General features: G+C 38.2%; 1 protein-coding gene across 3 annotated transcripts in view; it reads left to right on the plus strand.

Moving 5' to 3' along the window:
* Positions 1-1,919: 1,919 nt before the first annotated feature.
* The window catches only part of SCN10A (sodium channel, voltage gated, type X alpha subunit), a 97,973-nt gene continuing 85,356 nt past the window's right edge, over positions 1,920-14,536 (plus strand). For all 3 annotated transcript variants that reach the window (XM_011953301.1, XM_011953302.1, XM_011953303.1), the window contains exons 1-3: positions 1,920-2,189; positions 3,656-3,783; positions 6,780-6,860. In XM_011953301.1, coding sequence (XP_011808691.1) covers positions 1,920-2,189; positions 3,656-3,783; positions 6,780-6,860 — 479 coding nt within the window. The remainder of the gene's footprint in view (positions 2,190-3,655; positions 3,784-6,779; positions 6,861-14,536) is intronic.

The following is a 14,536-nucleotide window of genomic DNA, read 5'->3' on the forward strand; positions in this document are numbered from 1 at the left end:
TTAAGTACCATTCTGCCACTCATTAGTAATGTGATCTTGGAAAATTTAACTTTGATGCTCTGGTATCTTATTTATATATTAGAGATAATACTTCACAGGTACAGTGATAGTTAATGTCATAATGCATGAAAATTGCTTAATCCAGAGTCTGAAATACAGTGGAATCTCAGTAAATGCTAGTGCTGTTGAAGCTGTTACTGTTATTATTCTGAAAACAAAAGATAGAGTGCCAATGTTCACAATCATGCATGGGAGAAGCTGAGAAAGGAGAGACTGAGAAGAAGACGGAAAGTTAGGAAAACAAAGAGAGTGTCATGGTAGCCAAAGAGAGACAGTATTTTAAGGAGGAAGTTGTCAAAACAGGCAATAGGACCATCAAGATAAGAACTGATATGGGCCTGGACAATATAGTGGTATATTGTCTCTACAAAAAATTTTTTCAAAATCAGTCGAGTGTGGTGACATGTGCCTGTAGCCCAGCTAGTAGGGGAGCTGAGGTGGGAGAATTGCTTGAGCCCAGGAGACAGAGGTTGCAGTGAGCAGAGATTACACCATTGCACTCTAGTCTGGGTGACAGTGATACCCTCTCTCATAAAAGAAAAAGAAAAAGAAAAAAGAGATAAGAACTGAGAAGGGCCCCCTGACTTTAGCCACAAGGTGATCTCTTGTATCCCTGCAAGGAAGCATTTTAGTGAGATAGGAGGGCAAAATCCAAGCTTCAAAGACTGAAGAGTGACTAGAAACAGTGAGCAGAAGTAAGTCCTTTTTTAAAAGCCAGCAGAGAACAGAAAGAGAGAGGAGGGAAGACCTGGATGGGCTCTGCATCAAGGGAGAGTTTTTAAAGTTGAAGGAAAGTTAAGCATCTTTAAATGCTGATAGGAAAGAGCTGGCAGACAAGGAGAGAGAGAAAAATGAGGTAGCTATGAGATAAGACCCTAAGCAGAGGGAAAGGAGTGGTCCTTAGAATGTGGGATGATACCTCTCATGTTGTAACAGAAGGGACGGAGGATAAAAGGCTGCAGACGCAGGTGAGTCAGAGGTTTGGTGGCATGAAGTTGACAGAGTTCTGTTTTTCTCCATGAACTAGGAAATGTGGTCATTGGCTCACTGCAAAAGAAGACAGGGAATAGTGAGAAAAAGAGTGTATTTGAAACCTCAGACTAGAAGAAACTGCTGACTAGGGATACCATATGATTCCCAGGCAATACTGAGTTTCCCCATCACCCCTCAGCAGTTCAGGGGAACGGTTCTAGATTGACTTAGGCTTGGGATTTAGGATAAGGGTGAGGAGTGGCTAAAATTGTGGACCACAGGTCTGATATGGACAGAACTGTTCAGCCATAGACTGAACCTGAAGGTCCCAATGAAATTGGAGGTTCCGGTGAAAGTCTCCAATAATCTGGAGCTCTCTAGTAACTTGGAGGTCCAAATGGAATTCAAACAGCGGGAGAAATGTTGACAATGTCGATAAATAAAAGGTTGTGATAAGAAAGTAGCATGAGACTTAAAATCAAATAGACTATGAACCAAAGTCTTTGATGAATATGGGAGAGTGCCTGGAGCTCAGTGGTCCTGGAAATGAGGAGAGAGGGCGGCATGGCTAAATCTGGTGGTGGTGGTAGGATGGTACAAAGTGGTGAAGAAGCAATGACATAGAAGCACATGGGGAGCAAAGACATAGCCACCTGGAGGACGGTGGAATAAACAGCCTCCCCTGAGAGCATTGCAGGGGAATGGGTTCCTGGGAGGAGCCAAGTGTGAGTTCAGGGAAAAGCCAGATATGAGGGTGGGAGGGGGGCTGTTCTGACAATCAAAATGGGACAGATGAGAGGGACAGGACCAGTGGGCAAGCTGTCACCTCTCTGTGGTTATGTCCACTCTTATAAGAGTATAAATACTTCCTGAAGAAGAACGAGAAGATGGAATTCCCCATTGGATCCCTCGAAACTAACAACTTTCGTCGCTTTACTCCGGAGTCACTGGTGGAGATAGAGAAGAAAATTGCTGCCAAGCAGGCAGCAAAGAAAGCCAGAGAGAAGCACAGGGAGCAGAAGGACCAAGAAGAGAAGACTCGGCCACAGCTAGACTTGAAAGCCTGCAACCAGCTGCCCAAGTTCTATGGTGAGCTCCCAGCAGAACTGATTGGGGAGCCCCTGGAGGATCTAGACACCTTCTACAGCACACACCGGGTAAGAGCTACCAGTAGGAATGTCTGCTCTCAGCTCTTGGAGAGGAAGTCTTGGTCCCACCCAGTCCAGGAAGTCCTCCTGAACCCTGGGTGATGTAGTCTGCTAAAGATTCCGTTAACAACAAAAGAACTATATCTAACTTCTTTGATGATCTCTTTGAATTTTTATGATATTTATGATAGAAACTAACTAAACCCAGATCTTCAAAAGCAGATAACTGCTGCAGAGCTTTCAGGGAAAGTTGACTGTTCCCTTGGATGAGCTCTGGCCTGGGGCCTCCAGAGGAGTTGGCTCTCTTTGCAGGTGGAGAGCACACATCTTGAGGTTGGGGAAGGAGTATGGGGATGAGGACAGAAAGCAGGATGATTTAAGCCAGTGGTCCTCAACTATGATCTTGGAACCCGTGGTGTACCCAGAACTCTTTTAGTGGGTTTATAAAATCAAAACTATTTTATAACAATACTTGGATATAATTTGTCTTTTTCACACACATTCTCTTATCATCATACATTGGTAAATATAGAGGCTATTGATGGGGGATGATGTCATCACTCTAACAGCTACTGGAATGTGTGCTTGTATATTCCCGTGTTTTAAAATTTCCTGAGTTTTAAATTTCTAATATGAGATATATACACACATATGATATGTATGTATGTGTGTATAAGCATATATATATATTAATTTCTAATATGATATACATATATATGGCATAAACAAAAAGATATTAACACAAACAAAATTATTTGGGGTCCCCAATAAGATTTGAGAGTAATAATCCCTGAAATCAAAAAGTTTGAGAATCACTAGTTTAAACAAGAGCTTCTTCATGACAATTATCTCACCTATGTTGTATTTGAGATGTTCTACAGAACCAAAAAATGGTGAATGCATGTTTGGGATTTAGGAGGACAGGAACCAGCCATCTCAAATATGGCTAGCAGAGTAAATAAAAAGTCACTGAATATCTTTCTTTCTCCTCTCCCATGCCAAGAGTTCATATACTCCTAAATGCTCAGAGGGAGAAAACAGGAGAGGGTTTAAGAGGCAAAGACATAGGAGGTGGAGACAGAAGAAACATTACAAAACAAGCATGGTTCTCTAGTCAGAAGAGAAATTAAATGCAACCTGAACTTCACCATCCTGCTGCCAGAATCCTCCCCTGGGCATAATACATCTTACCAGTCTGCGGATTGGCTGTCTGTCCATGAAGCACCCTCAGTGGGCTCATCTTGGTGCACTGTCAGTCCCAGAGACCAGGATCTTGCTGAGAGGGTGAGGATACGGCTTTTAGTCCTTGATCCTCTCTACCTCTCCATGCCTCCATTTGGCTGTCATTGACCTGTGGTTCCCAGAGCCCTTCTTGCTCATGAGCCTGAGATAATGCCACTCATGTTTAAAAATATGGTTGTATAAGGAATCTTGTTTCTCATTGGAGGTCCACTTTCTGTTTTGTTTTGTTTTAGACATTTATGGTGCTGAACAAAGGGAGGACCATTTCCCGGTTTAGTGCCACTCGGGCCCTGTGGTTATTCAGTCCTTTCAACCTGATCAGAAGAACGGCCATCAAAGTGTCTGTCCACTCATATCCTTTGCACAATTGCCTCTTCCACGTGTTAGAATCAGACTTTGCTCACCGTGTCCAGTACCTTCTTTAGAGGTTAACAACAGAGCCCTTATCCAATTGAATCCCAAAAGGACAATGAGGTTATTAGATTGAAAAAATGGCCTGTGCCTTTAGTATGTCCCACACCCCGAAGCAGTCCCAAGACACAGAGGAAGTGTTCATGCAACACACAGGTGGTTTGGATCCACCTCAGACTAATCTAGACATACCTGTGAATGTACAATGTGAAAAACGCCCTCTTTATGAGGGGAGGTTTGCTGATGCCCCCAGACACATTCTCACCATGGTGTGTGGTCCGCTCTCCCCACAACACAACAGGCAGTAAGAGGGCCCAAACCTTCTTTGGGCAGATGAGATAGGCATGAGTTGTTACTCTGTGCCGTAACCATGCTGAGAAGTGGCTGCTTACTGAGCAAAAGAGCAGCACCTCCTAGAGGGCAAGGAAAGCAGACCATGATGGGAAGAGCACACACAGTCTCAATGAGACCTCATTGGTCATGGGGCACTGTTAACATCACAAGTTACTCAAAAACTCCTAGCAGGTTTAAAATGTCAATAATCCGAGGTTCATGCCATACAAGACTGTAATAATTAGAGACACATTGGTCAAGTGTCTACTATATGAATTGTTTTAGGTAGTGTCAGAAGCTGCCTTCAGGGGATTTTGCAAGGCAAGCCAAACTAGTAGAGAAAAGAAGCTTTGGTTTGTTTTCCTAAGATCTTCCTGGGTGGTCCTAATGGAAAGATCCTAATGACCTAAGATCCTTGATCATTGGAAGGATTGGAAGTTCCTTATGACAAATTTAGCCCTGGCTTGCAGGAGATTGATGTGCAAGAATACACTTGCCTCAGTTGCCTGACAAATGGTAACCAGCCTTTTCCTAGAAGGCATCAGTAAAAAAGAGCTCCACCCTGCTCCCTAACTCTGAGGCAGATTGTTGGATTTCTGGACAGTTCTCATTGAGCTAGTAACCTTGGTACAGTCATCTAGCTGCACACTCAACATGAAGCTGCACGGTTGATGAAGTTGCATTATGTTTTCTCTTTTTACATTTTTGTCTTTATGGCCAGCCAGCAAGAATTATGTTTTCTGAGCTGAATCTTGAATTTTCAGATTCTACAGAAGGATATTTAATGACAATAGCAGTCTCCCACTTGCTAAATACTTCCTAAGTGTCAATACCATCATCAATTCAAAGTAGAGATTACCATCCCCATTTTACAGATAATGAAACTGACACACAGAGGCATTAAGTAAATTATCCAAGACCATGTACCTAGTTAAGAAGTCCAGCCTGCATCCTGCATAGAGCAGTATCTGCAGTGAGGAGGTAGGCAGTTAATGGAAAGTAATCAGGATAATTATTCTTTCAATGTGTCATCTCTGCTTTGGTAGTTGTTGCTTTTTCAAAATATATATAATTACATGGAAATTACAAATAAAGAGAAATCGCAAACATACAAACTCCTCTATGTGGATTCTGGTTGAATTACATCTGGATAAGTAAAAAACAGCTAATTAGAAATAAAATCCCCTTAAAAGAACCAAGTGACCAGTGAATATTCTCTTCATCTTGAGGTTTGATGAGTAAAATAATTGCTTGGTAGAGCCACAGCTGAACAGAAAAGCTGTTGAGAGGGTCTCTTCCTCACAAAAGTCTGCATTTAAATCTCATAAATTTGGTAACTCCAGCCCCAAAAGATACTAGAATTCTCAGGGCCCTATTATTAATATTTCACCAAAAATATAATTCTAATCACATTTGCCATGAATGTTTTCATAACTAATATTATACATAAGATATATTACTTTTAAAGGTTTGTAGAATTGGAGACATGATTTTAGTTTAATCCTTGGATTAACATTTCCCCCTATGTGAACATACTTCCTAATTTAATTGTAAGTCATCAGGAAAATGTGGTTTAATGAATAGAATTTTCCTTTTCAAAATAGATGGGTTCCTAAGTAACTAAAACCGGACACATCAAGGCCTTTACAGAAAATGAAAATGCATTTAAATACTTGTGTTCAAATTGAAAAATGAGTGTTGTACTCTCTCTGTAGGTCAAGCTTATCTTCAAGCTTTGTTTTTCCTTAGGAAGTACTGTTAGGACCCCAGCTATTCCTAAGAAAAATGTCCAAGCAGGAGCAATTTACCTTTAGATTCTCCCCACCAACATTTCTTCCCTTCTCTTTACCCCATTCACCCACCTTTCTTTCAATGCCTCCCTCCCCTTCTGGTGATCCCTTTGCCCTAGTCAGCTGTCAATATTTTCCACTCTGGCTATTCAGAGTTCTCCACTCCAGCCTAATTCTACTTGGGGTTTTCTTCCAGAGCCAGTATTTCACTTCCCTGTGCCTGCCTCCACCGTTCCTATCCGGAAGACCATTTCCTCGGTGGAACTGATCTCAACTAAGTTATGCAAACAATCTGATGAAACTAATTCCCATGAAAGTTTGTACCTCTTCACTTATCTCCAAGTTTCTAACTTCTCTTTGTCTTTTAGAATAAAAAAGACATTTGCCAGATGAAATTTCAGAACATTTTGTGTAGTGAAATGAAGACTTCGGGGCAGAAGGACATTTTGGAAAAGGGTGTCTGTTTCCTTCTATCTTGCTCAGAGTTTATCAGACAGATAGAGTTCACATCTCTGCAGCATGCTTGACTAGCTGCATGACCTGAGAAAAGTTATTTAACTTTTATTTTCTGTCAGCCTGCTTCTCAGCTTCAAAATGTAGATAATAATACCCACCTGTAAATTAGTTATATTAGAAGTAACATGGACAAAGTACTCAGCCTAGCTTAGGCACACTCAGTAAATGTTAGTAGTCATTATGTGACAAGATCATAAAGCTAACACTAGCTAATATTTATGATTGTAATTATTCAGCATCAAGGTGATCCTAGATGACACCACAGAGACTTGGTGATCTCAGCTTTTCCTTAACACAGGCTTTTCAGGTGGTTCAGTTTATTTATTACGGTCACTATTTTGGTTAATTGTGTGTGCATGACCCGAACTGACCTTCCAGAGAAAATTGAGTGAGTAGATTTGCTATCATTATTTTTCCTTCTCTTTTTGCTTTCTTTTCTTCCTTCACTTGGCAGTCTTTGTCTTTTATTTATCTTGCCATGACTCATGTGGGTAATGCTGAATCTTATTGTCTGTTTGTCTTTGTAATAACTAGGTCTCTCCTTCTATGAGCTTTGTTTCATAAACATACACGATTTTCAGTTTCAAGGAGATACAGATTAGTGGTTCTCAACTTTGGCTGCATATTGCAATTTTTGGGGAGATTTTTTAAATGCCTAAGTCCCAGCCCCAGAAAGTCTAATTTCTAATTTCATTAGTCTAAGGTGGCCTGGTAAGATGAGTCCCCTCGCCCCCGACACACACACACACACACGCACACATACTCACTTGTTAGATGCACACATAAATGTATGCCTTAGAGAAGGTATGCTTTTGAGAAGGCCTACTGTGAAAGAGACAGGAGCAAAGCTGAGACTCAGAACTAAGAACAAATGGCTCTGAAGTATATTTAGAAAATAATTCATAAATGAAGCTGTTTAAGTTACCAAGCTTCATGTGCCTCAAAGTAATCTTAGTATTCCTGAGGTTATTCTATTTCCCTAGGTTAGTGGATGAAACCTCTGTAGTTTCAGAATATGGAAACTTTCCAAAACCACTTCATATCCACACATCTGGGAGGGATACTCTCACTCCAGCTTGAACCTAACATACTTTTGCATATAATAACGGGTGCTTTGCAGAGCTTTCTTTTCTTTCTTTCTTTTTTTTTTTTGTTAACCATAATAGTAATGCATGCCACAACAGAAAATATGTTATATTTTTCTTAATAGATTAAAGGAAAAGAATCACATAGTCTTCTTAATTGATGCTGAAAGTCATTTGATAAAATTTAATTTCCATTTATAATTTTAAATTCTTAGAAAAGTTGGAATAGAAAGGAATAAATGTGGCACATATATGACATGGAATACTATGCAGCCATAAAAAAGGATGAGTTCATGTCCTTTGCAGGGGCATGGACGAAGCTGGAAACCATCATTCTCAGCAAACTAACACAAGAACAGAAAACCAAACACCGCATTTTCTCACTTATAAGTGGGAGTTGAACAATGAGAACACATGAACACAGGGAGGAGAACATCACACACTGGGGCCTATTGAGGGGTTGGGGGGCTAGGGGAGGGATAGCATTAGGAGAAATACCTAGTGTAGATGACGGGTTAATGGGTGCAGCAAACCACCATGGCATGTGTATACCTATGTAACAAACCTACACGTTCTGCACATGTACCCCAGAACTTAAAGTATAATAATTTTAAAAAAAGGGAATTGCATCACTCTGAGAAAGGATATTCATTGTTTTAAAGTATCAAGCATCATACTTAATTGGAACATGGAACGCTTTCCCTTTGAGATCAAAAGAAAAAAAACCAAAGATGTCTGTTCTTCTCAGTTCCACTTTGTAACAGAAGTCTTAGCCAGCATAGTAAAGAAAAGAAAAAAAAAAAAGTGCAAGAAGAAAAAAGTACCAAAGATGTAATTTACAGATATTAAGATTGTATACATAAAATATCCAACATAACATACAAGAATTAATAAAAGAGTATAGTAAGGTAGCTGGGTACAAATTAACATACATAAATCAATTGTATATATACACTAGCAACAAATAGAAAATAGTTTTTAAAAATACCATTTACACTGGCACTTTAAAATGTCAAGTATCTAGGAATAAGATTATCGAAGTATGAGTAAGATGTCTATAAGGAAAATTATAATATGTATTGTGCAAAATTTTTAAAGAAAACCAAATCAGTGGGGAGACATGTTCTCAGATTCAAAGTCTCAATATTGTAGACTCCCCAAAATGACTAATAAATTTAATATGATCCTCAAATCAATATTTCAACAGGCTTCTTTTGGTATTACTTGACAAACTTTAAACTTTAAATTTTCTTCCTCAAAAGTTTACATGAAATTTTAAAGAGCAAATTATAGCCAAGAAACTTTTGAGGAAGAAATACAAAGTGGGAGAACTCATTCTACTGGATGTCAAGATTTACTATAAAGATCTAATTGAAACAGTGTGCCATTGGTGTAAGATTGGTCAGAACAATGTAACAGAATAGACAGTCCATAAACAGACCAACACATATATAAACATCTAATGTGTGAAAAGGTGGCACCCCAGAACAGTAGGGAAAAGGTGGTCTTCAAAAGGTGATGCTGAAGAATTAGGAATCTCACTGGAAAAACTATATTAAACATGCAACTTTGCGCCACACACAGTAATCAATTCTAGGTAGATCAACATCTCACTTTCTTTGTGAAATATAAATATATAAAGCTCTTTTTTTATTATACTTTAAGTTCTGGAGTACAAGTGCAGAAAGTGCAGGTTTGTTACATAGATATACACATGCCATGGTGGTTTGCTGCACCCATCAACCCATCATCTGCATTAGGTATTTCTCCTAATGCTATCCTTCCCCTAGCCCCCCATCCCTCAACAGGCCCCGGTGTGTGATGTTCCCCTCCCTGTGTCCATGTGTTCTCATTGTTCAACTCCCACTTACGAGTGAGAAAATGTGGTGTTTGGTTTTCTGTTCTTGTGTTAGTTTGCTGAGAATGATGGTTTCCCACTTCATCCATGTCCCTGCAAAGGACATGAACTCATCCTTTTTTATGGCTGCATAGTATTCCATGGTGTATATGTGCCACATTTGCTTTATTATTATTATTATTATTATACTTTAAGTTCTAGGGATGTGCTACATTTTCTTTATGCAGTCTATCACTGATGGACATTTGGTTGGTTCCAACTCTTTGCTATTGTGAAGAGTGCCCCAATAAACATATGTGTGCATGTGTCTTTATAGTAGAATAATTTATAATCTTTTGGGTATATACCCCGCAGTGGGATTGCTGGGTCAAACGGTATTTCTGGTTCTAGATCCTTGAGGAATCACCACACTGTCTTCCACAATGGTTGAACTAATTTCACTCCCACCAACAGTGTAAAAGCATTCCTATTTCTCCACATCCTCTCCAGCATATGACTTTTTAATGATTGCCATTCTAACTGGTATGAGATGCCATCTCATTGTGGTTTTGATTTGCATTTCTCTAATGACCAGTGATGATGAGCTTTTTGTCATATGCTTGTTGTCTGCATAAAAGTCTTCTTTTGAGAAGTGTCTGTTCATATCCTTTGCCCACTTTTTGGTGGGGTTGTTTGTTTTTTTCTTGTAAATTTCTTTAAGTTTTTTGTAGATTCTGGATATCAGCCCTTTGTCAGATGAGTAGATTGCAAAAGTTGTCTTCCATTCTGTAGGTTGCCTGTTCACTCTGATGATAGCTTCTTTTGCTGTGCAGAAACTCTTCAGTTTAATTAGATTCCATTTGTCCATTTTGGCTTCTGTTGCCATTGCTTTTGATGTGTTAGTCATGAAGCCTTTGCCCATGCCTATGTCCTGAATGGTATTGCCTATGTTTTCTTCTAGGGTTTTTATGGTTTCAGGTCTTATGTTTAAGTATTTAATCTACCTTGAGTTAACTTTTATATAAGGTGTAAGGAAGGGGTCCAGTTTCTTGCATAAGGCTAGCCAGTTTTCCCCACACCATTTATTAAATAGCGAATCTTTTCCCCATTGCTTGTTTTTGTCAAGTTTGTCAAAGATCAGATGGTTGTAGATGGGTGGTGTTACTTCTGAGGCCTATGTTCTGTTCCATGGGTCTATATACCTGTTTTGGTACCAGTACCATGCTATTTTGGTTACTGTACCTTTAGTAGTACAATTTGAAGTCAGGCAGCATGATGCCTCCAACTTTGTTCTTTTTGCTTAGGATTGTCTTGGCTATGTAGGCTCTTTTTTGGTTCCATATGAAATTTAAAGTAGATTTTTCTAATCCTGTGAAGAAAGTCAGTGACAGCTTGATGGGGATAGCATTGAATCTATAAATTACTTTGGGCAGTATGACCATTTTCATGATATTGATTCTTCCTATCCATGAGCATGGAATATTTTTCTATTTATTTGTGTCCTCTCTTATTTCCTTGAGCAGCTGTTTTTACTTCTCCTTGAAGAAGTCCTTCACATTCCTTGTAAGTTGTATTCCTAGGTATTTGATTCTCTTTGTAGCAACTGTGAATGGGAGTTCACTCATGATTTGGCTGTTTGTCTGTTACTGTTGTATAGGAATGCTTGTGATTTTTGTACACTGATTTTGTATCCTGAGACTTTGCTGAAGTTGCTTATCAGCTTAAGGAGATTTTGGGCTGAGATGATGGGGTTTTCTAAATATACAATCATGTCATCTGCAAACAGAGAGAATTTGACTTCCTCTTTTCCTATTTGAATGCCCCTTTTTTCTTTCTGTTGCCTGATTGCCCTGGCCAGAACTTCCAATACTATGTTGAATAGGAGTGGTGAGACAGGGCATCCTTGTCTTGTGCTGGTTTTCAAAGGAAATGCTTCCAGTTTTTGCCCATTCAGTATGATATTGGCTGGGTGTTTGTCATAAATAGCTCTTATTATTTTGAGATATATTCCTTCATACCTAGTTTATTGAGAGTTTTTAGCATGAAGGGGTGTTGAATTTTGTCGAAGGCCTTTTCTGCATCTATTGAGATAATCATGTGGATTTTGTTTTTGTGATGGATTACATTTATTGACTTGCGTATGTTGAACCAGCTTTGATCCCAGGTATGAAGCCAACTTGATCGTGGTGGATAAGCTTTTTGAAAGGAAAAAACAAAGAGGAATATCTTTATGACCTCAGATTAAGGAAAACTTTATTACATATGACACAAGAAGCACTAACTATAGAGGAAAAAACTGATACATTTTAGTATACTACAATTAAGAATGTTCACCAGAAGACAACTTTAAGAGCGTGAAAAAGCAAGTGCTTATATTCAGAGTAATGAACCCTACAAATCAATTAGAAAAATGTCAGAACAACCACTTGTAAAATGGCACAAAATTTGAATAGGCACTCTACAAAAGTGGAAATCTAAATGGCCATAAACATATGAAAGTATTCTTAACTTTTTTTAAATCAAAGAGATGCAAATTAAAATCATACTGAAATATTATTACATGTTCATCATAGAAGGGAAATTTTTTAAAGTGTCACAATACCAAGTATTGGGAATGACATGGAGGAACAGAAACTCACACTCTGCTAGTGGGAGTGTAAATTTGGACAACCTCTTTGGAAAGCATTGGGCATTATCTGGTAACGGTGAAAGCACACATATACTGTATTCTTCTATTACACTCTTAACACACCTGTGTTGAACAGAAATATGTAATTGTGGCCACCAGAATACAGTTACAAGAAAGTTTATGAACATTTGCCCATAAAAACCCCAAACCAGAAACCACTCAAATGTCCATGAACTTTGAGTACGTTAACTATTTCTGTTACATTCCAAAATGAGAAAATGTACAGCAATAAAAATGAATGAACTTTAGTCCTACCCAACAATAAGGATGAGTCTTAAGAATGTAATATTGAACAAAAAAGGCCAAATGCAAAGGATTATATAAACATGATTCATTTATATAAAATTTGAATCAGGCAAAACTAAACTATTTTGTTTAGGAATGCATACTTATGAAGTAAAAAACATCAATAAAGTAAGGCAAGAAAAAGTACCAAAATTAGGAGAATAGTAGCCTCCAGGGCAGAAGAAGGAGGATGTAATTGAGAAGGGGCTGGTGAAGTGTTGGTCATGTTCCATTTTATGGCATGGGTAGTTGTCACACAAGCTACTGTGGAGTGAATTGTGTCCCCTCAAAATTCAAATGTTGAAACTAACCCCCCATGTTGCTATGTTGGAGATTGGGCCTCTAAGCAGGTGACTGAGGTTAAATGAAGTCACAAGAGTAGAGCCCTTAAGTGGTAGAACTGGTGTCCTTATAAGAGAAAGAGACAGAGTCTTCTCCCCTTCGTGTGAGAACACAAGGACAAAGCAGTCATCTACAAGCTAGAAAGAGAGTCTTCCCCAGACCCATCTATGCTGACATCCCAATCTCAGGATTTAACCTCCAGATTTTTGAGAAAATAAATTTCTGTTGCATAAGCTACCCATCTACGATAGTTTGTTACGGCATCAAGGTCTGATTAATACACAAGCATTTGTTTTAAACAATTAATTTATGTTTTATGTACATTTTTATTATACATGTTACATATCATAATAAAAACTTAATAATTTTTAAAATAAATGACCATTGCATTAATGCTGAACACTGAAAATATAAATCAGAAGATGGTAACTAGGTAGAGAAATCACAAAATCATAAAATTATGTTTAATATAGTTGAGATTATATAGCACATAAAATGTCTATGCTTCTTCCAAACTTTTAATGCAAAACACTTTTTTCAAAATGAGTTATTTGGGAGTTATCCGGAGGTTCTGGTTAAATATGGAAGATAGAATGCATATGTTTTACCCCACCCTCTCAAAATACCAATAGAATGACAGCACGGGGAAAAGAACAGTATAAATATACAAGAACAAAGAGAAAGAGAATGAAAAACACAGAGAACAAATGATGTCAAAACAATTAGAAGACCAGAAGTGGGCGGAGAAGTGCTAAATCACTTAGCAGATCAGGGGTTGTTAAACCAGGGTGCCTCCAGAGGGGGATAAAAATGAGAATAAAGGTATTTTACCCCCTACAAGCCCCAGAGGCCCTGCAAGTGTTGACATGATACAAATAGCAAGAAATGGAAGCAGAAAGAGGAAAGAACCTGGGAGCAGAGTATGTTCACTTACTGCTGTTTCTATAATAACAGGAAGTTAAAGAGTATTATTTAAAGTTGACAAATGAAGAAATGGACAAAATAATTATATTTGACAGTACAAAGGTAAGCACAAAAAAAATTATTAAATACAGTAAGATGATGGATAAAACAGAGAGGAAAGGAAAGAGAATCACCAAACTGAAATGAGAGATTTTGTTTCAAGAACTAGCACACTAAGGACAATGTATTACATGGTTTTAATTATAATTAAAAATTTATAATAAGTTTTTACTTATAAAGATAACCACTAGGATAAAGATACAAACTCTTTAGTAATCTATATATTTGTAAGAAATAATATGACAAACTCTAAATACTGGAAGAATTGTACATCAAAAAATAAAAAGCAAACAAGATACGCCAAATAATGAAAAGGTGCAAAAGTAATTGGGGTTTCAGACCGTGAATATTAAATCATTATAACTAGGTTCAAACACGTATTTATTAATCAAAGTAAGAACCATTACAATCAACACATTTTTGCCAATAAGAAATGAGTTTGTTTATTCCTGTAACATAAAAGTCAATGCTTCGGGATTCAACAAACTCTTGAGAAGCATTTTCTGCATCCTGCTGGTTGTGGAAGTGTTTCACCTGCAAAAAGTTGTCGAGATGCTTGAACAAGTGGTAGTTGGTTGATGAGAGGTCAGATGAATATGGCAGATGAGGCAAAACTTCATGGCCCAATTCGCTCAACTTTTGAAGTAAGTGTTGATTGTGTGACATGCAGTCAGTTGTTGTGGAGAAGAATTGGGCCCTTTCTACTTTTTTTTTTTTATTATTATACTTTAAGTTCTAGGGTACATGTGCATAACGTGCAGGTTTGTTATATATGTATACTTGTGCCATGTTGGTGTGCTGCA

The sequence above is a fragment of the Colobus angolensis genome, unplaced genomic scaffold (genome assembly GCF_000951035.1).
Source record: "Colobus angolensis palliatus isolate OR3802 unplaced genomic scaffold, Cang.pa_1.0 Scaffold36, whole genome shotgun sequence".
Classification (NCBI taxonomy): domain Eukaryota; kingdom Metazoa; phylum Chordata; class Mammalia; order Primates; family Cercopithecidae; genus Colobus; species Colobus angolensis.